Source organism: Aulonocara sp. 'chitande type north' Nkhata Bay, linkage group LG20 (genome assembly GCF_057382095.1).
Source record: "Aulonocara sp. 'chitande type north' Nkhata Bay isolate Kocher_YH1m ecotype deep benthic linkage group LG20, A_spYH_male_GT1.1, whole genome shotgun sequence".
In the NCBI taxonomy this organism is placed as follows: domain Eukaryota; kingdom Metazoa; phylum Chordata; class Actinopteri; order Cichliformes; family Cichlidae; genus Aulonocara; species Aulonocara sp. 'chitande type north' Nkhata Bay.
In genome coordinates this window covers 33,655,011-33,682,438 of record NC_141363.1, presented here as the reverse complement: position 1 = coordinate 33,682,438, position 27,428 = coordinate 33,655,011, and the positions used below count along the sequence as shown (strand labels likewise).

The 27,428-nt window shown below is 44.9% G+C and overlaps 1 protein-coding gene and 1 long non-coding RNA gene across 2 annotated transcripts in view; one reads left to right on the top strand and one right to left on the bottom strand.

The window, feature by feature from the left end:
• Positions 1-392: 392 nt before the first annotated feature.
• LOC147306052 (nuclear receptor coactivator 3-like) overlaps positions 393-27,428 on the bottom strand; it is a 64,308-nt gene continuing 37,272 nt past the window's right edge. Inside the window, exons 3-23 of the mRNA XM_086276373.1 lie at positions 18,245-18,352; positions 17,261-17,421; positions 15,287-15,387; positions 15,015-15,189; positions 12,361-12,543; positions 11,919-12,005; positions 11,632-11,772; positions 11,184-11,331; positions 10,367-10,857; positions 9,154-10,274; positions 8,900-9,032; positions 7,659-7,814; positions 7,191-7,424; positions 6,764-6,869; positions 6,493-6,664; positions 5,879-6,205; positions 5,381-5,479; positions 4,540-4,792; positions 4,217-4,394; positions 3,905-4,097; positions 393-3,156 (exon numbers count right to left, since the gene is read on the bottom strand). Coding sequence (XP_086132499.1) covers positions 3,145-3,156; positions 3,905-4,097; positions 4,217-4,394; positions 4,540-4,792; positions 5,381-5,479; positions 5,879-6,205; positions 6,493-6,664; positions 6,764-6,869; positions 7,191-7,424; positions 7,659-7,814; positions 8,900-9,032; positions 9,154-10,274; positions 10,367-10,857; positions 11,184-11,331; positions 11,632-11,772; positions 11,919-12,005; positions 12,361-12,543; positions 15,015-15,189; positions 15,287-15,387; positions 17,261-17,421; positions 18,245-18,333 — 4,560 coding nt within the window. The 5' untranslated portion in view covers positions 18,334-18,352 and the 3' untranslated portion in view covers positions 393-3,144. The remainder of the gene's footprint in view (positions 3,157-3,904; positions 4,098-4,216; positions 4,395-4,539; positions 4,793-5,380; positions 5,480-5,878; positions 6,206-6,492; positions 6,665-6,763; positions 6,870-7,190; positions 7,425-7,658; positions 7,815-8,899; positions 9,033-9,153; positions 10,275-10,366; positions 10,858-11,183; positions 11,332-11,631; positions 11,773-11,918; positions 12,006-12,360; positions 12,544-15,014; positions 15,190-15,286; positions 15,388-17,260; positions 17,422-18,244; positions 18,353-27,428) is intronic.
• LOC147306053 (uncharacterized) lies at positions 12,910-24,813 on the top strand. The gene is made up of 3 exons (XR_015126553.1): positions 12,910-13,161; positions 15,115-18,687; positions 19,658-24,813. It is a non-coding gene; the product is annotated as an uncharacterized LOC147306053 (long non-coding RNA).

Below are 27,428 nucleotides of genomic sequence, written 5' to 3'. Positions count from 1 at the left end.
GGGATGATACATGACAAAAGCTCACACGTTTGAGAGAGCGGCGGGGCTCTTGCAGGAAACATCCCTGCAGATGAAAGCGAGACGTAAATGAGAAGAAGCTCTCGTCTTTTGTTTTAAGAGGAATGGCCACCCAAACGCCCGAACCCCCTACTACATGTTGATAGCTCTCATCCACACAAAGACACACTCACCTTCCCTCCTCCACACAGACTCACGTCTCATTAATACTTGGACCAGAAGAACGTCTGCTTGTAACATACACTTGTAGCTCCTGAAAGGCTCAGATACTGCAGCAGAAACACAGTTTCAGCGCTTTCTGTAAGTCTGGATTGTTGCTGCAGGGCGTGAAGACTGATGAGTCGTGCACAAAAGCAAACACAGCAGAGCCACTGTAATGTTTAAATATAAATTTGTATTTACATCAATATTAACATCAAGAAACAAGGTAAGAAAAACGCAACAGTATTTTACATCCTGTATTAATGACTGTATGATTCCCAGATGTGTTTTCTCTTTTCTTTAAGCTCCAATGAAGCACTGAGAGGAGTTCCTTTCCGTTAAAGCAGAAACACAGATGTTTTGTTTGAAATGTTTGTGGATAAGTCTTTCATATTCTTCATCGAGAGACAAGGGTTTTAGAAAAAAAGAAATCCAGGCTATTATTCTGAGACATAAATGACATCAATCATGAATGAAGACTCCCTTTCCCAGCTTAAAAACATTCTCCTGTGTGAAATTTGCAGTACCACGATTCAACTGGCCATAAGGTCTACAGAAAGGAAGAAACGATCACAAACAAAAACCGAAAGCACCTCAGCAGAACCAGACTCATGTCTACTCTATTTCATACAGATGGGGGATATAATATATGCAATTAAACATATTCAGCTCAATGTATATTATAGGTAATGTGCAACAGTAAAAGCACACATGAGTACTTGCACAATCTACATCAGGAACTGTGTCTACGCACTGCAGAATGACAAACAGAAATCTTTGGGTTGAGCGTGTTTTCAAAGGTAGATTTCTCAACAGAAAGTTCCACAGGAAACACATCAGAAATAAAGTTCAAAACTTGAATGTAAAATTAAAAAACACCCTGCCAAGACAGAGGCAGATAATCAGGGGATTTAAATCTCCTTCCTTCTGTTTGTTGCTTTCGTCATGATTAAATATCTGCGGACAAACCGCACAGGCTTACGGACACAGCGGGACTGATTTCCAAAGTCTCGTATATGAGGCTGAACGAAACTGAAAGCACAGAAACCTCAGGAGGGGAAAACAAGTCAGAAATGGAAGCTTGAGGTTAAGTACAGAGAATACACACCTCACATACCGGTAAGACATCTGGGCCTCTTGAAGCCTAACACAATCATGTGTCAACTCTTTTTATATAGGCAATTGTTTTGTTTTAATTAAAAGAAATATAATTTACTTTAAAAAAAAAAGTTAACCCACTAGCACCTCTTTAGCTAAGACTATGTCCTCGGAAAAATAAAGAGAAATTCTTGATTCGGAAATCACAAAATAAAAATAAAGGTGCGTTCTGAGAGAGGGAAAGTGGCAGTATGAAAGAAAGTCACACGTACTGCTTACAAAAAGAGGCCCTTCCTTTCCAAACCGATGGTTAAAGTATTGAAAATAAAAGCCGAGCCATGACAGAATAAGAAAATTACACTTTTAAATATCAAGCCTTACAAGCTGTGCAAAAAACAGTATGTGACCTACAAAAGCATATATATATTTATATATAGTACATTTGAAGCATATTTACAATTCATTTTCACAGACGAAAGGAAAAGAAAAGCTCCTAACAAGACACCATGTCTAATACTGCAGTACCGTCGCTTTGAGTAAACAATGCTTCAGCTTTGTCCTCAGAGGAAAACCAGGAGGAAGGATTATTGCTAGAAATATGCACACCTACACTCAAATCTAACACTTTCTTTTAAAATGTTAGGTAATCTAGGCATAATTTCATAACTGGCAATCCATTTTTGATTTACTTACTAGTAGCACTGAAAACGGGTGCAAGGTAACCAAAATATCTGAATCACTTTGAGCTAAAAATCACCTCCTCAATGTAAATGATCACCTTATGACTCTGTAGAAATATAAGTGGAGTGTTTGAATTTTAATAGAAGACTCTTTGTTCCAAGAGTGACTTTAAAGTGGCTTAAAAATTGTCATATTAATAAATCCGCACACTATATACGAGTGTATTGGATCAAATCTGTGCTTACTGCCTTTCTACTGGTTCCCACTAATGAACAAAGAGCATCAAGGTTACCCATTTCCAATCAACAGCGCCTTTTCTTAGATAGGAAACCCTGAAGAACAACGCACACAAAAATAAACAGAAGATGTCTGCTGCTATGCGTTAATTCTCGGGTAAAGGCCTCTATATTGCCACAATCCTTTTGATGTTGGCTTTTCCTTAAAGTGCAATCAGCCAACAAGGAATTCAGTCGTACTTTAGCCCAGGGGCATCCCAGGGAATGAAACAATGTGCTACTGCTTAATCACATTCGTGTGAGTGTCACAATCTGACGGCTCGTCATCTAGAACCGCTTTGACAGAGATCCTCCAGGAGCAGCAGAAAGACGGCGGATTAAAAAAAGTCCCGAAGAGTTCAGAAACGAGAGAGCAATTTTTTCAGATCTGAATACAGCTTCATGGTACATTCGACAAAGGAGAGGATGTCACAACACGTTTGTCCACGTGGTTTCACTCGAGCGTCCGTCCACCTTCACCGCTTGGTCCGGCGAGTGCGTTCGGCGTGGGCACGCACACACTGCTCACAAAGAGGGGGATATTATACTAAGGTCCGTTAGAGGAATCGCAAAGGTGTCTGTATGACCATCGTTATGTATCTGTGTGTAAAGAAGTCACAGTGTTTCTGATTTTTTTATGTTTTTTATGATCGCTGTGTGTTTTCATGTATGTGACAGAGTCTGTGTTTCCGCAGGTTGCCAGACTGACGGTACTGGCCACGAGTCCAAAGGGAAGTTCACGCCCCCACCTGGTGGGAGTACAGCACAGCACAGACTAACATCGCCCAGTCTGCCCAACACACCCGGTGCTGCAGCCGTCTGCCGTCTCTGAATGGTGATCACAGTGAGGCAAAGGAGTCTGCCACGATGTTCAGCAGTATTTCTAAACGTACAGCAGAGGCAGAGAAGAGAGAAAGTGAGACAGGGAAGTGCAATCAACAAGTTTTCCACAAAACACCTGCTAGAAAGAGACACGACAGGTTTAGTCAAGTCTGTCCTAAAAAATACTTACATACTTATATATAGTCATTGGTGTCTGTCATTTAAAGTGGCCGTTTATTAATTTCTGCCCTGTTGAAATTGTGAATAATGAATAAATAAAGGTAATTCTGGACTGTGACTCTTACAGAGCAAAGGCATTCTAAGACTTGACAATATAATGTTTTTCTAGTATGTGAGATACAAGAGCGGAGGTAAGAAGCCCGTTTTGACAAATATGCAACAAAGAGGACCGTCACACCTTTTCATATAAAGTGCAAAGGACTCTGGGATTTATTTGTGTTACAGAAACAAGAAGGTGGAGGCATGCATCTTGATCAAGTTAGCTTAGCTTAAGAAATCTGCACAAAGATAAGATTTTGGGCTCAGTTTGCTTCTCGGGACTTCTAGTTGGATCTTCAAAGAAACTGTAGCAGTCAGTCAGATCTGCAGGTACTTATAAGAGTTTGAGAACCATAAGTGACGACATTAATGTTTCTATACGTTTAAAATAAGCTTATACTTTAAGCTTCACTTCCCTGTGCTGTAAAAACTATGTATACTATGAATAAGAGGACTTCTTTAGTCAGCAGTTAATAAGCCTTTAACACATATGAGCCTGTTCTTTAGCTTCTCACACCCTCTGAACATACCTGATCAGGCCCCATCGGCATTCGTCCCATCACCATTGGGTTCATACCCATTTGCCCCATGTGACCTCCTCCTCCACTAGGCGGCATGCCCCCGTTCATCATCATGCCTCCATACTGCCCTGGATTCCCCTGCTGGCCAAACTGCTGTTGCCCTGGAGGTCCCTGCTGCGCAAACTGTTGCTGAGGGTACGAACTGGTGACAGAAGGAAGAAGAGTTAAACTGTTCCTCTTCAACAAGAGAAGAACAGAAACTATGCCCATCCCTCTCCCCTCCTCCTGACAGCGAGATGTAGGGGAGTAAATGTGTCGTACCTGTTGCGACCCATGCCTCCCTGTGACCAGCCTTTCATATCAGCACCTTGGTACATGGGGCCACCCTGTGGGTGCTGTTGCATCATGGGATTTTGAGGCCCCAGGCGGCCAGGCATCATGGCATTAGGAGGACTTCCACCTGAGGGGCCAAAAGAGGGGTCTCCTTGCTGGCCTATCCCTGTGGGGAAATCATCAAGCTTCAACTTCTCTCCACTATTGTTTAGGTACCAGTAATGTTCAAGGCACAGTTGATAAATACAGTACCAGCACTCACCACCAGGGAGCAGCAGTATTCTGCCTAGAAAGCAGTTAATTAGACTCACCATAGTTGCCACCATAGCCAAACTGCTGGGGGCCCGGCTGGCCCATGGTTGGCCCTCCCATAGAGTTGTCCATACCGCCAGGAGCTGTAACGTTGGGAGGAGGGCTGAACCCTCCGGCAGCCGCAGCAGCTGCCGCCGCTGCCTGCTGTTGCTGTTGCTGCTGCATCAGCATCATCATGCGTTGCCTCCTCATCTGCATGGTGACCATCTCCCTGCTTCGTTGAGCCATCATCTGAGCGTTCAAGAAGCTCGGCTGGAGAAAATAAATAGATAATCACATTTCCAGAGGAGAACTGTCACCTGCTGTAGTCATATTTAGACCTTTCTGAAAATATGTGATGAAGAATGTGTTAAAACTGATGAGAAAATGGACACGGTGTAATAATATTTTCCTAAATTTTACTAAACTACAACAGCCAATTACACTATTAAAGATGTAGCACTTGAAAACTGCAACAATGCTTCAATAATAGACTGGGTCTAAAATTGCTGCAACTCATCAGAGGTCACTGTAATACTTTTTTTCAACCCCAAATTAAGGCTGAAAGTCTGCACGCGGCTAAATTAACAAAATTTGTGTCGATGGTTAAGAAGAAAAAGATGCAAAAAGGGTGATTTATTATAACACAGTGCCACATTTAAAAAACTGTGCACACACAAAAGGTCTGAGCTTGCACACAGTAACTCTACAGCTACTGCGACAGCCGTTATATCTATTTGCTTGGTACATAAACACCTTTTTGTGTGTTTATTTAGTCATTAATACAAGTATGACAGGTAACTGCAGTCACATTAAATCCATTTTCACTTAGATGTAACCAAACAGGTTTTTGACATCTACCTGTCCTCCCATGCCAGGTTGCATGCCAGGCCTCATGCCAGGGTTTCCTCCTGGGTTCTCCATTTTCAAGGCCATGCCCTGCCGTGTCTGATTCATGAACTTCAGGAAAAAACAAAAATCCAGGATGACAAGATGACAAAAGCAAATATTAACACAGAGCTCCAACACAGAGAGACAGACTTAATATTTACATCTATGGCCAACTTTTGGTTACCAGTTAACCTAACAAGCATGTCTTTGGCCTGCAGGGGGAAGCTGCAAGAGCGAGGAAGCTCCAAATTTCAAAATGGACAAAACTATCCACAGCAAATACAGGTTTCCAATTTTCCAAGGTAAGACCACCACTGACTTTATTTGCATAATGGTACACTTGCGTTTGTCGTTCTAATTTAAACATACTGCATATCCTGTTTGTATCACAAAAACTACAATACTGGGACAAATCTGACCCAAGTTAATTTGCCTGTAAAACAAATCATGATGGTCTTGTGGTCACACCTGTTGTCCCTGCAGTCTCTGTTGCAGCTGGAGTCTCATTGGTTTGTTTGCACTCATCATCCTGGGTCGCATCATGTTGGCACGAGGGTGGCCCATGCCCACCATTCCACCCATAGCGGGGAAACTGCCGCCTTGGCCCATTTGTGAGAGCATGGGCCCAAATCCCCCCTGCTGGGCCTGACCCTGCATAGGGTTCCCTCCATAGCCAGGCTGCATAGGCATAGTAGGAGGTCCAGGATAGCCCTGCCCATAGAGAGGCTTCTGGTCCACTACCATGGACGGATCCTGCCCTGGAAAAGGTTCTAGCTGCTGCTCTGCTCCCTGTGTCTGGAGGAGATAGGACAAGAGGACAGAAAGAGAAGTCTGTCAAACTTCCAATTGGTTTGCTCTGTAATTATCTTTTTCTAAGTGCACAGACTGATCCCTCTGGGCTCATCTGTTACCTTTCAGTAAGGGAACAGATTGAACAGGGTGAGTCACGACTGAAATATCAAATGCAAAGATGAATGCTACACTCGCATGCAAGCAATGATATTTTTCTCCTTTTACATCACATATTGAGAGGTCTGGAAGAGCACATGGGTGAACATGTTGTCCTTTTATTGTTTTCTAACCTGGCTGACGAGGTCTGGGATGCCCAGAGCTCTGTCTATCTCCTCCAAAGCGATGCCATCTGTATTGTTCAGCAGGGAGTCTAGCTGGTCCAAAAGCGCCCGTTCATCGCTCTGACCCTCACTCGTGGTGGGAGGCACCAGAAGATCATCTAAGGTGTTGCCAAACTGCCGCCTGCAACAAACGCAGAAAAAGAGAAACTCAGCACAAGGTTCAGGATAAAACATAAGAACATAAGAATTCAATGGAGACCCAGAGGGGTGTTGCACTGACCTGCTTCCCTCCATGCCCATCATTGTGTCCGGCCAGGAGGGCGACTGGTTCGGTTGGCCCTGCTGGCTGAAGGGGCTCATACCCATGCCCATATCAGCAGAACCTCCTAAACCAGCAAGACATGGGTATAGTTATATAGCCAGTCAGCTGCTTAACTGCTAATAAGGTTTCTAGCAGGAAACATTCACATTCCCCCAAGAAATGTAATTACTTTACTTTTCATCTCACACTATCATTCAAACAAAAAGTTAAGTTTCATTTATTCATAGTTAAGTTAAACTATGAATATACATTACAGATACTGAACACAGTATAAATATACCTGCCAATCTCCTTGGCTTGTATTTCTAAAATTTCACCCTTCTGTCTGTGCTTGTAAACATTTCCCTACCACCATCGGCGCCTGGGCCCCGTATGACAGACGTACCCATATCCATGAGCTGTTGCTGCAACATCGACCTTGTGGCTGGTACGCTGTTGGAGCGGCTGACCATGGGCCCTGACATTACGCCCTTGCCGTTGTTGTTGTACTCCATGCCCGGGCGCATGATGGGTGGATATCCTGCTGAGCCCACAGGACTGGCACTGGTGCGGGGCATGCCCCACTCACCTGAACTACCCATGGGGGATCTCTGAGGACCCATCCCTCTATTCATTGGTCCTGGCAACACATAAACACCACATGCGTGTGTCAGTATCAGTATCAGTATACACAGAGCAGTTTAGCCCAGTCTTAGTCCTCAATATTATCCATTTAAATTGTGATACAGTCAAGGGCAGAAACTGGTGAACACATACAAAAAAACAAAAAACAAAAACTGAGAGGCAGAGAAAGAGTGAGAGGAAATGTGCGGAGTAAATAAATTCTGAGCTCCATAAACACATAACCACACACCCATGTTTCCTGGATAGCTGTCTGGGCTGCCCATCATGTTTTCCTGCTTGACAAGCATGGGGCGTCTGCCTCCTCCAGGCCCACCAGGAGGCTTTGCATCCATGGACATGGCCCTCTGGAAGGGCACCCGGGGTCCTGAACCCATACCTGGACTCCCTGTACAAGCAGCATAAAAAGATTTCGGTGCTTTATAAAAATGTAAATGTATGACATGAGAAAAAACAGCTCCTATAATAACATATTTGTCTTGAAAAGTATTGATATCCCATTGTTGCACAAGCTTTCTTTTTATGGATTCATAAATGAATAAATGAGAAAATAATGAAAATAAAGAGAAACCCAACAGAAAATCAAATAGAATCGAATGACTAAAATTAAGCTATTTTCCCCCTGCTCCGTTACTCACAGCGGGCTGCCACAGCGGGTAGCTCCACATATTTGATTTGACTGCTGCTTTCAGTTTTTATGCCAGATGCCCTTCCCGACGCAACCCCAAAGGGATTTGTGTCTCCTCCTGGGATCAAACCGGGGATCTTCTGCAAATGTATAAACCACTACACTATGGAGCCACTAACCACTAAAAAATACAGGGACTTAATAAAATAATGCAGTTAATATTGAAAGTATTAAAAATTAAACAGGCTCCAGTCGCCTTCAACCCGAAACTGGACAAGCGGTTGAGAAAGTGGACGGATGTTTTACTCTTTCTTCTTTTTAAGACAACTTTTGTAACACTTTTAGAGATTTAGACTCACTCACATTTTATTAATCGTCATTTATTCAGCGAGCGAGGATATACAAGCTTTTTTCACAGGATTCAAAAACAGCAGCTATGACATATAAAACATTTTAACAGCTTATTAAAGTCAGATGCTGCGTGTGAATACAAATCTCTATATGGTCTAAACTAAACTCCAGTGAGAGAGATTATAGTGTTCGCTTCACTTTTGTATTTTTTGGCTTTGAAACTGAAGTTGTACTCTTTGCTACTGTTTTGTCAAAGGATCAGTGTTGCAACATGCAAAATGCTGCAAAGGAGGAGCCCTCTTCAGTACAGCTGAAGAGAAGTGTTTGGGAAACAGCCACACAGACGTTAAGAGTTCAAGAAAACTCTGAATGACAGCATGAGATGCTCAGATGCTATTTCAGTGGCATTTTATCCTGATATCATCACATATGATATCATAACGCCTGCTCTGCGTCTGTCACTTCTCATAAGCTTTGATCTGTAAACCACTCACCCTGCAGGCTGTCGTCAAGGCAACCCGGGGGTTTGCTTCCTGTGTCGTTAGCCCCTCCACCTCCAGCCTGATCGGGGTAAAAGTCAGAGCTTGAACTCCTCAGATCTCCCAGGATAGATTCCAGGTTGTGCAACTAAAAAAAGAAATAAAATAAAAATAGTTACCCAATAAGTCAACAAGACAAGATCAAACATTAATCTTCATGGAAAGCTAAATGTCAGGTCACGACAATAGTACAGTACAGTCAATCTTACATCATCAGGTGGTTCTGACTTGATCTTGCTCTCGGGATGTTCAGGTACAGGGCCGGGCCCAGATCCAGGGATACTCCGTGGTGGGCCGCCAGCAGCCCCCACAGGTCCCTTCCCGTCTAGCTCTTCGAGTTTGGGCTTAACATCCGCTGGCTCTTTGGAATCATCCTTGTTGAGGAGATAATGGAGGAGGGCATGGGTCTTCTCCTTCTTGGGACTATGCTGCTCCTGTTTGGGATCTGTGATCAACCCAGGGCCCGACCCGGCCCCTGAGCCTCCTGTTCCAACCTCAGCGCCCTCCTGGCCCCCGAGAGACACCTTGCCTGTAGCCTCAGCTGTGATCTTAGCCACTTCATCTGGCGTATTGCCGTTCTGCAGCAGCTTGTGGAGGATCTTGTGCTTCTCTTGCAGCGAGCCAGTATAGTGGGCTGATGACATTGATGCTGACACGCCCCCTGGTCCTGTCGCTTGGCCTGAATTTCCACTGGCCGAAGAGGATGAGGTAACCCCAGTTGATGAGGGGCTAGTCATGCCTCCCGTCGCATCCTTACTGTCTGAGCCCGCAGGAGTGTTACTGCTGGTCGGAGGGGGCGGTACAGGGGGCCCCGTTGGCCCACTGCCACCTATTCCCAGCTCCTCTGTAGGAGACGTCAGCAACTGCAGCAGCTTCTTATGTCCCTTACTGTCTGGCACTCTGCGAGGAGGTTCGGAGTTAGCCGCTCCCGCTTCATTGCTTCCGTCTCCAGAGTCTTTAGTCGCTGTTGCTGCCTGGCTATCTGGTCGGTCTCCGGAACTCTCAGCCTGAGGATGCTGATGATGGTGGTGATGGTGCATGGGGTGGTGATGGTCGCTGGGTCCAGGTGCTAAGCCCCCGGCTGGGCTTTTGGAGCCATCCTGGCCTGGTTTGGCTGCCTGACTGGGCTGAGAAGAAGAGGAGGAGGAGTGGATGCTGGGAGAGCTGTCTGGTTTGTGGGCCGGAGAAGGAGATGTTAGGGTAGAGGGGAGTGAGCTCCCTACTCCTTCACTGATGGCTTGTAGGGCATTTAAGGAGCTGCTGGAGAAGGTGGTGGTGCTGCCCCCACTTCCACCATTACTGCCAATGCCACTCATAGGAGAGTGCAACCCTGGAACAGAAAGAGGAGTCACACATTAACTGGATTCAACAATGAATTCAGTAAATTAAAATATGCTGAACACTTGACGCTAACAGACTTACCTCCAGGTGAGAACTGGTTGGAGCCCATTTTTGGGCTTCCCCGGTTCCGAGGTGACATCAGGAGACCCTGCTGAGGAACGCCCATTCTCGGGCTCCCCGAGGGACTGTTCATGCCACTGAGGCCAAAGCCGCCACTGCTCTGAAACGGGGGCTGCTGTTGGTGCTGCGGCATGCCTTGGCCTGGGTGATTCATAGGACCCATCTGATTCATGTGCCCCATCTGATTCATCTGCATCATGCGGTTACCCATGCCTCCTCCTCCTCCACTTCCTCCTCCGCCATTTCCTCCATACATCGAGCCGCCGCCCATCGGACCCATGTGACCCTGCTCATTCATGCCGAAGCCCCTGTTCATGCCCCCCATGCCCCCCATACCCATTCCGCCACCGGTGTTCATTTGGGCATTCGGGTTGGGGCCTCCCATGCCCTGCTGTCGCATCGTGTTTGGCATCATGCTCCCACCCGGTGCTGAGCGGTAACCATTCGGCTCCCTGTGTGGAAGTAGAATAAAAACTAGCACAAGCTTTGAAAAAAAGCACATACCTTGAAAGTGCACTGTCTCCCACAATAACCTCTCAGACTGTAGACTTGAGATAAATGCATATAAAATACTCGCTCCTCTGCGGATTCTTTTCACTGTTCACAGGATGTCGGTGTATATAAAAGCTACTTCAGCTCCCACTTGAGCTATTTATGTGGCATGAATACCTTGGCTGCCTTGCATAGACATGCTTGAAGTGCTCCTTTTTGTTAGTACAATAAATGAAATGCACTTTGCCGAGTATGAATGCAGTGTGTGTATTTTCAGTTTTCTGACCTCTGTAGTAGGTGCGTGGAGATGAAGCCTTGCGGCTCGTTGCTCATAGGGTGACGGTACAGCTTACTCTTGGTCTGGGCTGTGACTGGAGTGCCGTCAGAGAGGGAGAAGCGGTACAAGGGCGTCTCTGCGTGACCCTGCAGAAAGGCTGCACAGACAGATAGAGTAAGATGACCTAAGTCACAACACAGGTCATCAATCACTTCCTATATGATGAAACCGTCTGTTCAAGAGATCAGTACTGGGATGGTAATGCAGGAGGTGTTTGTGTTTAAATAAGTAAGAGTCTTCTTTCTAAAAAGATAAGTAGTAACAATAAACTAAAAACAAAGCCAAAACCAAGATAAATAAATATACAGTTAATTAAATAAAGCCTTTACCAGCTGATATTTTTAATGTGGATTTCACTGAGATGAATTCACTAAGTCCTTATACGTGCGTTACCCACCCTCATGATAGTGGCGTTTGTGTGACCAGGGCTGCCCATCGCTGTGCTGAAGGAACATCTGAATGCAACGCCTCAACAAATCCTCCCAGCCCGGACGCATCGACGCTCGCAGGGAGTTCTGGTCGATCTGAATCAGTTTACCTGCCAAGCAGGACAGAAGGAGGGCACGCGGAGGGAGGAAGCAAGAAGACACAAGAAGAAAGAGTCAAACCTGTTCGTGGGTAAAGAAAGACCATCGCGGCCTGTTTGAGCTTCTGTGTTTGTTTAGTGAGTACGCAGCTCCTCACCTGAGAGTTCATGCCTGGTGTTAAAACTCTCCGTCCTCTCCATGGCTGTCACTCGACGGGCCACGCAGATCATACATGACTGAAGGTCTGCAGGCGAAAGGAGATCAGCCTTGACGATACTTCATATTCACTCTGTGCGTTTGAGGCCGATTATTCAGTATTGGTATTTAACATTAATTTTCACCTTTTATTGTTTTATTTATGTTCTGTATTATTCATTTACTTATATCTGATTTTCCACTTTCTTTTAGAGATCCTCTTACAAAAACACAAAATAAGGGATAAGATGTGTCTCATTGAAAAATATATGAATAGACTGTAAATGTGCATGTGAGCCTCTAAATTTGTGAGGTTTCTACAAAACAGTGGATGTTGAGACAAAAACTAAGAAAAACACATTTCTGTGTAGAGACACTATTGTGAATATACTGGCTCCTCCTACCTTCGCCCTCCTCGATCATGGCCTTGGGTTGGGTAAGAGCAAAACATTGCATGGTCTCGTAGCGTGGCCCTCCAGGCCCCTCCTCCATGGGGCCGTGGGCATGGCCAAATTTGACCAGCATCCGGCAAGTAAAGGTGTGACTCTTCTGTCGGGCTGCCTCGCTTCCCCACGACACCCCATTTACTAAAAAAAGGAACACAAACAAAAAGGCGTTTACTCTTGGGAGTAAAATGGAATGAGCCTGACGCTCGTGGGACTGAAAACCACACACAGCTATGAATGGATTGCCTGTCATCAAATATCACAAACAGCTCACACCCTATCCTGCCACAGATCCACACAGACACACAAAGGACGACAAAGGAAGCAAAAAAAATAAATAAAAAATGGCACTGCAACATGTATTGTCCTTCTTTAATTGAGAAGCAGAAGCTCCCGCTGCTGTTCGGATCCCTGGCTAAATGGACCATGGGATTAATCTAGCCAAGGTGTCGATTTCCAATATCTCTCCCTCCCAGTCTGCTCTGCAGTGGGCAGAGGCCAGGGACACTCAGCCATCTATCCTCATTTAGACCCTGACTTCTCATCACGGCATGCACGCACACATTTAGAAGGGGTCACCTTCACAGGGAGATGAAGAAAGAAAGAGGCACAAGGAAATGAAACTTCAGAGAGAGATCCGACTGTTCGCCAAGGTCTGAGTGAAGCCTTATCGGGGCCTTGAGCTGGCCGGAGGTTTCTGTCTGGTAGGTGTGCAGAGGATACAAGAGAGGACCCGGGAGAGCGAGGCACGTCGGGGAGGTAAGCATGGCAGTGGTGGGGAGGGGCTGTGTGATAGTGAGAGGTGATTTAACAAGGCCTTAGGTTTCTCTCTGAAAAAAACAAACAAAAAAAAAAAACAGAAAGAAAGAAACACCAGCAGTCACCGGGGCTGACGCCTCCCCTCAGACGCAATTAGCCAACAGCGAGGGAGGACAGAGGGGTCAAAAGCACACCGGCTAACAATGAAAGCTCACTTCATGTTCTGGGGACGAGCGTGTGTGTCTGTTTTTGTTGGTGTATGTGTGTTTCTTGGGTGCTTGTGTGGTGTGTGTGTGTGTATTTAACTGTAGCTGGCACGGTCAGCGGTCATCCCGCAGGAATGTGCAGCGAGAGCGCATTTCATTCACGGCTTCTAAAGATAATGAAGGGGCAGAGCAGCAGAGCGAGACACAATGAGGGGTGGGAGAGCAGAAAGGGACGCCGGTTGAGAAACAGACAACCACAATATTCGTCTTAGTAGGCAGCCATATTAAGTATGAATGAGGCTGAGAAAGAGCGAGTTGAGGGAGGCACCAGGGACGCTGAGAGGAAAAGTAGATAAAGATGAGTGTTAAAAGATAAAGAGAGCAAGTGAATAAAGGAGCGTGCAGGGGAAGAGGCAGAATAAGTGGGAGAACGTGTCAGCAGCAACCTCCGAGCAGCAGTGGTGCTGCTCGGAGGTTGCTGCTGCTTAGTTAATCGAGTAGCAGGTTCAGTCGAGCACACATATCCATAATTAATCAGCTTTATAAATAGTTCTCCACGCACATGCTCACATACGCGCGCGCACACACACACACACGGCACCCTGACGAGTGGATTACTGACATAGACGTGTGAAAATACACAATAAGCAGTCGGAGAAAGCAACATTTGCTCGAGTACTGCGCTTAACTCTTTCCTGTTTAGCTATTTCTTGGAGACACGCTCTCAAACGTGGTGATGTGATGCTTTATTTGAGTTTATTTTTTAATAATTTTGAGCCACCGAGTCTGAAAGCGCCACTTATCGTGACGATCACTTCTTATCATTTTTAGAATTTTTTTAGATAACAACACCAAAATAACCAGGAGATGAATTCATAATAGGAGCAATCATCATTTGCACTCCGGTATTAAAGAATTAGCCTCACCTCATCCAACTACACAACAATAAAATGATACTTAGCCCTAACAGAGGGTACTTACATTACTCTGGTTGTACACAAATACTAAAAGTAGAAAGATTTCCCATACTTCGAATGGAGTATTTTTAGGGTGTGGTGGTACTACTTTTAGCTGAGTATAAGTTTTGAGTGCTTGCTCCACAACTGACAATAAGACACACATACGTGCATGCAAACACAGTGAATTAAGTAGAGGAAAGTGAGGAGGTGCATTATTCAGCAGTACGTAGTTTCCAGATGGCTGCCATGGGATCTGAATAGAGCTCGGGCCTGTTTTACACTGTCTGGACCACTGAGTGTGACTGACAGCCGCGCTACGCTCTGCCTGCTTAGCACCGAGTGGGTGGGTGCTCCTGTGCACATGTATGTTTTGTCAGGTGTGTGTGTGTGTGTATGCGTGCATGTGTTTCTGAATTGCTCCTATGCACATGAACACGCTTCCCAGGAGCTCCTCATTATAACAGGAGATGGAGTAAAGACCGGAGGTGCAAGAATAAATAACTTTGAGAGTTTACGTTGACGTGTGCGGAGAGTTGTTGTAACCTCTCAAAGTTAGTTTTATACCTCGGCCCTGTGGAAGATGTCAAGCAGGGTTTGCTTTTGAGCAGATGTGTAGCTTTGCAGTGTGTGTGTGTGTGTGTGTGTGTGTATTGAGATGTGTAGGCTTGTGTGTGTGCGTGTTCCTCACTGTTGGTCTTGGGCAGGTTCTTGTGAAACTCCTCCCTGTCGTCCTCGTGAAGAATGTTGTACACGCTGGTGTTGATGAGCTCCTCCTGTTTGTACTGCAGGTACTGCGTCACGTTGTCCGACACGAACACGATGCTGCCCTCCCGGTTTACCACGAACAGGAAGCCATCCAGAGCCTGGAGCAGAGCGGCCGGAAGTTACCAACGGCCAGGTGGCCAATCGTAAGCATTGATAAAAAGCACGTGATTGACAGGGGAGGAGAGCTGGGCTCACCTGCAGCAGAAGTGGACCCAGGTGGTCCTTGTCGATGACCCCCTGACCAGTTGAGGACACGTCTGACTTTTGAACGTCGTCATCGTTGGATGAAGCTTTACCTGGAGGAGAGGAAATGAATCACAACAAGAAATAAATAAATCGATGACATCACACACAGTCAGTTCAAACCCAGCTGTTTTCAAAGAAGAAAAAAAAAAGAGCAAAGGAGAAACAAGGTGAGAGCTATGTTACCTGAGAAGAAGCAGCCAGTCCATCACTACCCAATCTGCATCAGCAGGGGGCAGCGTTTCTCAAGTTTCACTTTTTTTTTTTTTTTTAAATTTAAAAATACAGGTGAGGAGGGAGACGGATAGAGGCAGGTTTCTCTGAGGAGCCCGTCAGGAGGAGAGGAGGGCTGGGTGCATGTGGAGCAGGTAGCTGCCGTCCTCATGCTTTATATTCAGTGTCAGACTGTGAGGGACTGGCTGGTAGGCTGGGGCTGAGAGAGAGAGCGAGCGGGAGAGAGCTAGAGAGGATCTGGAAGCTGTAATGGTGCAGGGGTAGGAGCTAAGACACCTGAATTAATGGAGGTGCTGAGGCTGAGAGCGGGAAACACAGACGGAGAGAAAGATGGAGATGGGGAGGTCCGGGGCTGAGACAGAGAGATGTGGATGGGAAAAATGGATTGTGTTGGCTCGTTGTATTAATGCAGAGCTCGGTCTGAGAAAGAGGCGGGGGCTGCTTGGCTACAGGAATCATTCTATCTGATTAGCTCCCAAGGGGCACTGATACCCACACAAAGAAAAAAAAAAAAGCCATTGCTGCCTGCAGCCGGGCGCTGCGAAGTTAGGAAGAGAAGGACGAAAAGAAATGAGGGAAAGGAAGAGGAGAGAGAATGAAACAGAAAGAGAGAGGCTGCGCTCTATCAGTTCATTCAATATCTTAAGATGCTGGGAGCAAACCTGAAGATGCTGCAACTCATTGTGCTGCAATACAGATGAGACATGAGGAGGGAAGAAAAAAAAAGCAGGAGAGCAGAAGTGAAGCAAAAGCAGAGAATCTTACATCCAAGTGAGATGAGAAAACGGGAATGATTGATGGAGAAAAGAGCAAAATGAAGACTGGCAGTAAGACCAACTGAAAGTGAGAAGAGGAGAAGAGGAACAGGTAGAAAGCGAGAGACGAGTCTAAACACCCGTGTCATTTCTGTCTTCACTTCCTGTAACTATGGCAACCTGTCAGCAGCCAGTCAGGGCCAGCTGTAGCCTCTTCCCCTTCCTGTCGAGGTGGCAGACACTGACTGAGCCGAGCAGAAACAAGAAGGAACAAAATTTCACCACCGGCTCTTCCCCCTGATCTCCCTGAAGTTCACCTTGGAAGGAAAAATTGATCCTGACACACGTCCGATTCCAGGAGTTTAAATCTGTCAGTCTGTGCACTGATGGTGCCTCTGCAAGGCAAACGCTTCAGCCTGCAGCTTTCTAGATGGTTTGCTGCAGAAATGACCGCCGCATCACGGAGATGAAACTATGACAACTATGACAAGAGCAGATGTAACTGAACTAATAATTTGGCAGTTCAGCAGAACGGATGGGCATGTGATTACCTGCAAACGTCCAATTAAACAGCCCCTGGCAAGGCCAGCACACAGCTGTGCATGGCAATATTACACACACACAGACACACACACACACTCGGAAATGACAGGTTCACAAAGCATTGCCAGTGTTTCCTCCCAAACATAAACAGTCGGGGCTGTGAAATTTGTGGGAGATGAATGACTGATCTGTCCTTGCACCTGGGCTCAGAAGAGGCACGCGTGTGCATGTGCGTGCGTACATGCTAACCCTGCAGCTGTCCATACCGCCGCTATAGCACCATAACACCTTTCCCAGTGTTTCCTACAGACACTTCCTCGCAGTCTACCTAACTTTCAGGGCACCTGTCCGTTTACTGCCCCTCAGTAGCCTTCAGATCACCGTGCCCACTCACCCTGCTCTTTGATCTGGCGGATCTGGCGCACCGTCTCTTTGAGGATTGCACATTTGTCTGGTTTGACATTGAAGCTGTCGATGTCGCTTAGGTTGGCGGAGATCAGCTCCGCCAGTTCCTCTATGTATTTGCTCTCCTGCTCCCGCCGCTTCCTCTCACACCTGCAGGGGGGCAATAAACAAAGATTAAAGCTAAACTACAGCGATGCACTTTTCTCAAAGTGTGATCAAAGTGCTGTTTCTATGTCAGAAAACAATGCAGAGTGGCTGCGAGGTAGATGGCAAGCAGTTTATTTGTGAGACCGATGTCTTCTTTGTGCCGCAAAAAATGACTAGTTGAAATGTCAGCAGTGGTTGTATTGAAGGTTGAGAACAATGGCTATCTTACGAGTTAGTCATTTGCTGATACGGCTAACTGGACATTACTTTCTTTTTTTTTTAAAAAGCTTGCAGTACGGTCACCTTTCCCGGCAAGACTTAGAAGAGTAGATCAATACCACTTCTAGTATTTTTGGATCATATTTGCCTTTATTTTTCAGCTGCAGTGGAGACAGAGACAGAAAATGTGGAGAAAGATCATCAAACGTAGGGTGAAAGGCCAGTGGAAATAAGCATCAATAACACAAAATTGAGTCTACACACATTAACGTGGCAATGGTCAATTTAATGTGTTTGTCCTGATGAAGACCTAACTGGAATAAAAACACATGACTAAAACAAAGTTAGTACACAGGCACTTTTTATTTCTTGCGTTCCAACCAGGTGAAAATGGCTTTACCTTCTAATTTTCAGAGCGTAAAGTACAAAGAGGAAATAAAAGAATTTTTCCAATCAAAACTACTAAAAATTTTTTTGCAGGGTTTCACTGTTACTCATCACGGCAGACATCGACATAATAGCTGTACAGCCAGAGCTCAAGAAGACATTGACCCAGTAGCCCACTTTCCTGCATTTCCCCTCTTGTTTGCTGATCCCACACACTCACCCCATACCAGGCGTGTCACAAGTGGAAAGCTTGCGTTTCCGGTTTTCCGAGCTCAGAGGCTCCATGGAGTTTTCCCCCAGCCCGCTCATCGTGAACACATATCAGCACCTGATAGAAAAAGAGCATAAAAACACACACACACACACAGAGGTGTAAATAAAACTTTAATGCATTGAGTGAAGTGATTACACAGTCCCCTCTTAGCCTTTTAGCTCTCATTATAAAGGTAATTGTGAAGGCAGGAAGGCATGGCAAGCATCCTTTTGAACTCAGCAAAAATAATAAAGGCAGGTTGTAAATGAATAAAGTGCAAAACAGTACACAAGCAGGCTAAAATATGCTTATATCATGCAAATCGTATTCTCCTTGCAGAGACTGACAAACATAAACATGTCTCGTCGGCCGCCTCCTCCTCCTCCTCTTCTTATTTGGAGAATATGAGCGTAAGCATCTGAGGCTGTGTGTGTGTGTGCGTGTGTGTGCGTATGTGTGCGTGTGTGTGTGTGTGGCTGTGCATGTATGAGTTCATCAGCTCGCATGGAGTATCCACACGGGCATGCACACACATACACACAAAGACACAGGATTAGCAGTGTCTCTGATGATAAGCCACGCAACACAACTAACCCCGTTAGACAGCCGTCTGTCTCCCATAATGCATCACATTTCGTCTCCAGGAAGTGAGCTGATAAAGGTTGCGGGGATGAGAGGCAGATGGGCCGAAGAGGAGGAGGAGGCTGAGGAGGAGGAGGAAGAGAAGGGAATAGAGGGAAGGAAAGGAAGAAATGAGGAAGGGAGGGAGAAGCCGGTGCAGTGATGTGAGCTCTGATTGGTCATTTTCTTTGCCACAGTGACAGCAGCTGACACTGGGGAAAGGTAGGAGGGAGGGAGGGGAAAGGAGGATAGAGGGAGGGAAGAGAGGAAAGTAAATGAAGGGGAGAGAGAGCACAAATATAGTGGGAGACAGAGGAATTGCAGAGGAAGGAAAAAAAAACAAGGATGAGGGGGGGAGAAATCAGAGCAAAAAGAGGTGGCGGCAGTAGGAGGGAGCGAGCTGAGAGAAAGAGAGATAAAGGCATGTCAAAGAAAGACAGGAGGGAAGGGGAACAGGTGAAAGGAGGAGGATTCAGTAACATTCAGACAGTCTGGAGTGTGTTTTGAATGCATGTGTGGCACACAGAGTGGGCTGAAAACCGCCTGTACCCCTCTTAACCTTCACAGCCAGAGCAGCTTTTTCATTCCATTGATTACATGGTTATCCTCTGACCAGAGCACTGCCTCTCCTGCATAGAAAATCAGGCCAGCGGCAGGGGAGAGACGCCGGCCTGTTATTTAATCATCATGCGCCATGATCTCTGGTGGGATCGGAGCAAAAGCATCTGATTGTGTTGCCTTTTTATTTTTCGGTTTCAGGACAGAGAAGGTCCCAGTCTTCAGTCGTGTGAACTTGGCTTGCGAGAACGAGAACACACCTTCCTACTGAGACAGAATCAATATGAGGACTGCTTTCACGCATGTCTGCAAGACCAGGTGAACCACAAGTGTATTCTCTTGCAAGACAACAACTGGGAATACTCTCCTAAAAGCATGAGATGCTCTGAAATCTCACAGATACTCTTGCTCAATCCTTCCCTCTTTCAAATTTCTCTTTTAATCTCTCCCTCGAGTCCCTCCCGTCTAACTGACTGACTGTCTGCCTTAGTGCCTTTGTCTGCTTGCCTACCTCTTCTTGCCTATCCTACGATCTGCCTCCCTGCGTGCCCGTCTACCTGCCTCCCCGTCTGCTGCTCTTCGTTAGACAAAACCCCCGCTTGCTGTTGTCTGATGAAACCTACCACGAGGGAGATGAGGAGCAGAAGAAGCTAAAAGCAGCGAGAGGGGGAAGTACAAAGTAAGGAGGTTTCAGAACTCAAAGAGCCAAGACAAAGTGTTCGGGTGAAACTCCTTCTTTGCTCCTACACCAACCAAACCCGCCCGTCCGCCTGCCTGACTGCCAGCCTATTGATGGAGTTCTCAAAGGGGGAGTTGCTCTAATTGCAGAGTGAATGAGGCAGCCCCAGAGAATAGTTGATTAGGAGCCTGCTGAATGCCCCAGGGAAATGGGTCACCTCCAGCCTGGCGCGGGCCGCCCGCTTTTCCAGTGCGGGGAGAAAGTCAATTACACGCCACAGGCAGTGTGGGGCCTGGTGGCAGAGAGGCAGCGGGGCTGCGGTGGGTACAATACAGCAGCAGGGGGCAGTGGGAATGAGCCACGTAAAGAAGGAAATGGAGGGTGATGGCGTTATTGAGGGCAGCAAGAGGGAATGGAGAGATGGGCATGAAGACGGCAATTTGAAGGAGACGTAGGGATACTGGAGATGTGAAAGGGAGTGTGCAGAGCAAAAAACATACTGCAAACTAGCTTCCCTGCACCTGGGTTAATGTGCAGTTTGAATGAGAGTATTAGAGAAACTGGAACAAAAACTGTGGAAATTAAGAGGATATTGTTTTGGGAAATGAAAGAGAAATTTTGGCAGGAAAAACCCCAAAACACACAGTCGCAAAGCACATTTGTTAGTAAAACTTACAAATGTTCAAAAAACTAACAATAGTCAAATCATCCATACTAGGATCTTATAATCTTATCTTAAGAAGACACGATTGAGTCGGTCGAGTTGTGGCAGAAAACAGCACTGGTCATTTACACTCACAGCGAGTGTACAATAACCACATTTCACAAATCAACTGCTTCATGCATGCAGGCAATTATTTAAAGCCCGATTCACAGTCACAGAAATGCATTTAAATGCAATCTCCCCCAAAAAACTAAAAGAAACCAAAAGAAATTGGTTAAAAAGTTGGTTTGAAAAGGAAAGGAAACCGCAACAGAGGTTACGACTAGGATAAAGAAGTTAGGAAAAAAGTAGAGACAGAATCACAACAAACAGCAGGTGTCAACAGTTGGTTTTACTCCAATGTTATAAGTTCCAACTCCTCGGCAGTAGGTGCTAACACTGTCTTTTGACACTGCCTCCAGGTGACAGTGCACAGGTACAACATGTAGACAGGGGCATGCAAAGCTCAGCGTACGGACTACCCAACACAAAATCATGCTGGGATCTTTGTTCCTAATCCAGGTGTGACTTGTGTCCTACGATACTACAATGCGCTCATGTTAGAGGTGTTAAGAGACTGGCATACTCCTTTAGAAATTTTTATAGGATGGTCGAACAGCTTCAGAAAGCCCCCACCAATTTCCGGTATCATCAATGAGAATTTATGTAACACAAGATCTGACACTTTACACCCACTTCGTCCAGCCACTGTCCAACTGTGCAAAAAAAAAGCAGTCAACATCTTTCTTCTGCCTCAAGCCCCATTTTTTCCATTTCTTATTTTCACTTGTGAATCTCACTCTATAAATCGACTATATCCAAAACAAAGGCATACGTGTGGTAGCCATTGCTCTCTGATGTGACTGGACAGCATACTGTACATTTCTTTTCTAACCATACATCCGCTGTTTAGCCCCCTAAAGCCTGAATCATGAGCAAATTCATAAAGAATTCTAATTTTTCGAAAGTGGAGTGTTTATTGAGCTTTTTGGTGTGTCTAAAAAAGAAATTAAGTATCAGTTTGTATGTATAAGTTTTAATTTGTCCGGGATTGTTGTGTAATTTGCACCGGTGATCTAGAGGTCTCAAAAAGTCAAACATTCTACGCTTGGAGTTACAGGGTTAGAGAAACAGTAACACAAATGTATTCTTATATACCTCAAATGATGAGGTTAAAGGACACTGGGAAGTAAAATAAGAGCAGAAATCCAAGTTAGACTTCATAAGAAATTTGTATGTTCTCACTATGCCTGCAGAGAGGTTATGAAACAGCACTGGCTTTAGTTCCCATCTGACTGGTCATGGGAAAGTCTCCTCGTTTGATGACAGGTGAAGGTTAGAGGACTCATGCAGGCAAGCAGCTCTGAACTTTGATATTAAGTTTGACCTGATACTCAACCCTGATCTTGAACTGAGTGATTCCAAGAGGCCATCACCTTCATGCTGACAGCTGACCCATATATTATTTGGGTCAATGGGCGAATGAGGCAGGAGGATCGTTCAGGTCAGCTGTGGTGTCACTTAGGGTGAAGCTAAACTTCTGAGGTCTGCTAAAGGACAGTAGCATGCCAATGACCCTGGATCCCGGAGCCCAGTGGGAGCACGACTCACCAGGAACCACAAAGTTTATGGCTTTATGGCAAAACCAGAGGAAATGGCTCACCTCATAAAACAGAAAGCATACAGTCCTGTTGACTAGTGAGGGATCTAATTCACACACAATGTTGCTTTCAAAATATCCCCCTTAACTTTGGAAAAGACCTAAAGAACAGATTTTTTAGTCTTGGCAGGAAGAAAGAAATACATTATTCATTATGGAGAAAATACAGACACCGCACTGACTGATGGGTAAGCTACAATCAAAGCAGTATTGCTAGGCAACTGTCAAAATCCCACGATGAACACGTTCCTACTCATTCTCATGAGTTCTGAACACAAATTGACATTAATGAGAGTTTACTAGATTTTTTTTTAACGCAAGCCCTGCAGAAAAGAGAAAAAAAGATGGATGATGGACAAGAAACTCCACGGAGAAATGGAGTCGTTCTATTACGGTGATGGACCAAATACTAGGTGGAACAAATTTACTTCTGCAGTTTGTGGGCTTTATACATCCTTTAGAGGCACCTTTTGGGGTTCTTTGTTGTTGCTACTATTTTTATCTCTTGCACATATGATGCCAATGTCATAATCTTAGTTAGGATGGTAGGCAGAGACTGGATCAGAAGACAAACAAAAACCACATACTGCTTTTGTCTCCTGGCTATAAAAGCAGACAGTAGAGGATTTACTAATGAACTGACACAAGATGTTCATGGCGCCCAGAGGGAGAATCAAGTCAGAGCATAAGGACAGGGCATTAATCTATTTCATGTGTCCTCACACTTTGTGGTTAAGAGGAGGGGTGGTGCCTGGAAGGAAGCTGCCTGATGTGATGGTGCTTTCTCACAAGCAACCTCTATCAGGTAAGGTATAAGCAAGTTCAGGGCTACGGTGAAGCACGATGTGATTTCCCCGTGCTTTGTGTTGCTCCTAGTAAATCATGACAACGTTGGTCCACATTGCAACTGACCAATCCTGTTGTCTCTGCATTCAGTTAGCATTAGCCAAGAAGTTAGCAAACAGTATTAAAAACTATCACAAGGAAACCAACACAAGCAACCTAAATTTGGCAAACAGCAAATATTACCATTCCAATTTGTTCCAGAAGCTGGCCATGATACGAATCTCTCATACGTACATCATGTTTTGATTTGAGCTACGGAGATGATACTTTTAGTATTGTATTGTATTGTACTTGTAGTATTGGCTATATGAATAATAAAAACCAAACATGTTTTAAACTTTTGTCTAAACATTTTCTTTAATCCAATGACAAAAAGCTCTGAGGTAAACAAATAAGACTGCAAAAGTAATGTAACTCGACTTTAGATATGAACATTTCAAACTGCTATAACATTTACTTTGAAGACACACGTCTGAAAAGCACAGATTCTAGACAATTATTGAGCACAATCATGGTTTCCACAGATGAATCACCTTAATTTTTAAGACCCAATGGCAGCTGCGGCTCAGGGCTCAGGTTGTCTAATAATTGGACTGTCGTGCTTCCATCCCTGACTACCCTGATCTGCATGTGGAAATACTGAGCCTCTAATTGCCCTCCACGCAAGATACCAAGATACAGTTGTGGTCAGAAGTTAACATAGGCTTTTTCAACGTCTGGAAGAAGACCCAATTTTGTCATCCTCAGATAAAAAGGGAACTGATTAAGATGTTCAGGAAGAACCCAAGAACCACCCAGCATGAAGGGAGTTTTACGCTGCCATGGACTGAGAGGGTGCCGACCAAGAAAAAACTCCCTGCTCCAAAATCGACACCTACATGGGCAAGCCAAATGCCTTCTGGAGAGAAATCTTCACATGAGACAAAGATTGAGTTACTTGTCACAATCACAAGAAGTTTGGTGGACTAAAAGTGAGGCTTTGCATGGTGGTGGTAGCATCACTGGTGTACTGCACAAAGTGAATGAAATGATGAAGAAGGAGGACTACCTCAAAATTCTTCAATCTTTCCTCAAATCAAAAGCTTCAGTTGAAAGTGGGATATAATTGAGTGTTCAAAGGGGACAATGATCCCAAACACACATCAAAACTGGTTTTGGAATAGATAAAGCAAGCTAACATTAAACTTTTAGAATAGCCTTCCCGAAGTCCTGAACTTAAACCTGCAGAAAATTTGTGGACTACTCTTAAAAGCTGGATCTCCGCAAGGAACAACCAATTTAAAGGAACTCTACTAATTCTGCCAAGAAAGGCGATTCAGCCACAATCATGGCAGAAGCTTGTTGATGGTGACCAACTTGCTCCGGGACATTTAACCAACTATCAGTGGTGGTGTATGCACATATTTGAATCTGCATGTGTACTTTTGACCCTGTGTTTATTAGAGAAAACCCAAAATAAATTCAAACTTGCGCACACAATTCTTGTTTTTTTTTATTAATCAAGGATTCATGCTGTACTGTGATTCCACCCTGGAAAAAGAACAGTTCAAAGAAATAATTAAAAGCCTAAAATCACAGTGACAGTCACGCCCATGATGATGACTGTATGCAAACTTCTGACCACAACTGTAGATGCACAGAATGAAGTGTTGTATGTATATGTGTGAATGTGGTGTAGTGTTCAAGTGCTTAAAGTGGTCAGTAAGACTAAACAGTATCTCATCCATCCATCCCTCAATAACTACACTAACCAAACACTGCTCCCGCTCAGTCACATTTTTGGACTGCGTGAGTGTGTGTGTTCTTGCACTTTGGTGGAAACAATAAAATTATTTCCAATAAGATGAGCATCACTTCAATATTACTGATGAGTAACACTCGCTGACGCCAGATTAAAATGGATGAACAGCAGAGAAAAACTGAATTAGGTTTGGGAAAATAGCAAACAAAGTGGAGAGTCGACAGACCTCCCACAACACAATGAGTCACAGCAGTGGGGGGAAAAAAGGTGCAACAAACAAGAATGAGTCGGAAAGAGTTAGTGGGGGTAGGCGGCAAGCGAATGGGAAAAGATTAGCAACAGCAAATACAACCTCAATCTATCACCAATCTGTGTTGTACATCATCTGTAGACAGGCGGGATTATTCCCATCTAAACATCATAATAAATATCTTGGGTTTCCCCTGTGTGGATTCAGTCAACGTGCAGGCTCCATTAGAAACTTTTATTGTTTGCTGTGCACAAAAAGCCTCATGGTTAATCTTTCAGTTTATCTAGAAACTAATTCATTTGTCATCTCTCAAATGAGATAACAGATCTGTGGCGCTGCCTGCTATCAAGCTTTCCTTGAGTTTGTTTGAACATCTCTCTTTCCATTTTTTCCTGATTGGAGGCGATAAGACCGTGGCGACAGGGCGGTCTAGCCAGAGTGCTTGTTGCTGGCGACAAAAGGGTGGAGCAGACAGGAAGGGACAGAGAAAAGGGAGAGAGAAGGTGACAGAGTTAGAGGAGCAGGCATGCTCAGCCTGGGTGATGCAAATAGCCCTGCTGTCACCTCCCCCGCCTGCCAGTCTTTCATAATCTCTGTTGACAAAACAGAGGCACACGGCCCATGTCTGGCCGTGTAAACTCACACCAGCAGCACGACAAGCTGCTTCAACTACTCGCACAAGTTGCAAAGACTGTCTTCTGGTTTATCCTAATAATAAAAAAGACCTGGTCCTTAAATGACACAGTGTAAGTTATTTAACAAAAACTAAGACAAAATACTGAAGCATTGTGTGAAAAACTACATACACCTTTAAACCTGGATTATACTTGGTTGTGGACATGGACAACCGAGTAGTCATGCCTGTTATACTTCCTTAAAGTTTGCTTGAAGTCTGCTCTCACGTGCATGCATAGTTGGTGCATTATAATGTAATTTCTCTACAAACAAGTCCTTGTGATCACAAGAAACAGAGCGGTGTGCAGACTTTTGCGTGGACCCTCACACTGACTAGGCAACGGCAAAATTTACATCACAGAGAGCCAAGCGGACTCCCGGATGTGTAAAGTATAAAACCTGCTTTCCTGGTTCCACAGGAATTAAGAGGGTAAGTCACAGAAAGGTTATCCACAAGCGGAAAGACAGCTGTCAATCATTTCTTGAGTGGAGGTACCCAAAATTTACAGATCTGTGTGTCTGATCAGGGGCAAGCAGATTCAGAGATACTATGATGATATCAAAGTAGGATATCAAAGGATTGATAAAGATAAATCAAAAAAGTCCAGCACCTCTGCTTAAGAAATTAGCAAATCATTCAATTAATCCTTGAAGTTCTACTGTGTGTGTTACAAACAATTGTACCCACGTGCCTCAACCATGTAATAGTTGAATCTGTTTAATTGTAAAAAAAATGCACATGAAAATGAACCAAAATGGAGCCTCAGTCTAAAAGTACACTGCTGAATGTGTAAATGGGTTTAGATAATACCTTTGTAATTAAAGATCAAGTTTTTTATTTTTATTTTTCTATTGATTCAATGAGTTTTCTGCTCATCCAAAACCCTGAAGTGCCTCAACAACCCATCACCTGACATTTATGCAGAGAAATCAACAAAGCCTTCACCTTAACTCACTGTGGAAGATTCCTGGAAGTATCCTTGCCTCACCTCATTCTTATCCCTCCTATTTTCTTCTGCTTTAGACTGAGTGTCTCCCCTCCTATGGCCTGGACTCTCCTTCCTCCCCTTTCTTACCAACCTCACTCCTCACACAATCACTGCTGCTATAAGTGCAACAGCAGCGAGTTTGCAAAAAAACATGCGTGTGAGAATTCACGTGAACGAAAGAGAGACTGTGGTTTGGTTAAGTGTGGGTACACTTATGTGTTCGCGAGTGTGTGTGTTGTCGTCACCTGCAGACAGGGGTAAAAGATTAATGCTCTCTTTCAGCCTCCGTGGCAGGTAGAGCACAAAGAATAATTTGATTTCTCCTCCTGTCTCCCTGCTGTCTTCCCACTCTTCATTTTCTCATCTCCCTGAAAATCGTTCGCAGCCCTCTTTGTTTCCCTTGTTGCTACCGCCACTACCGGTCTTTTT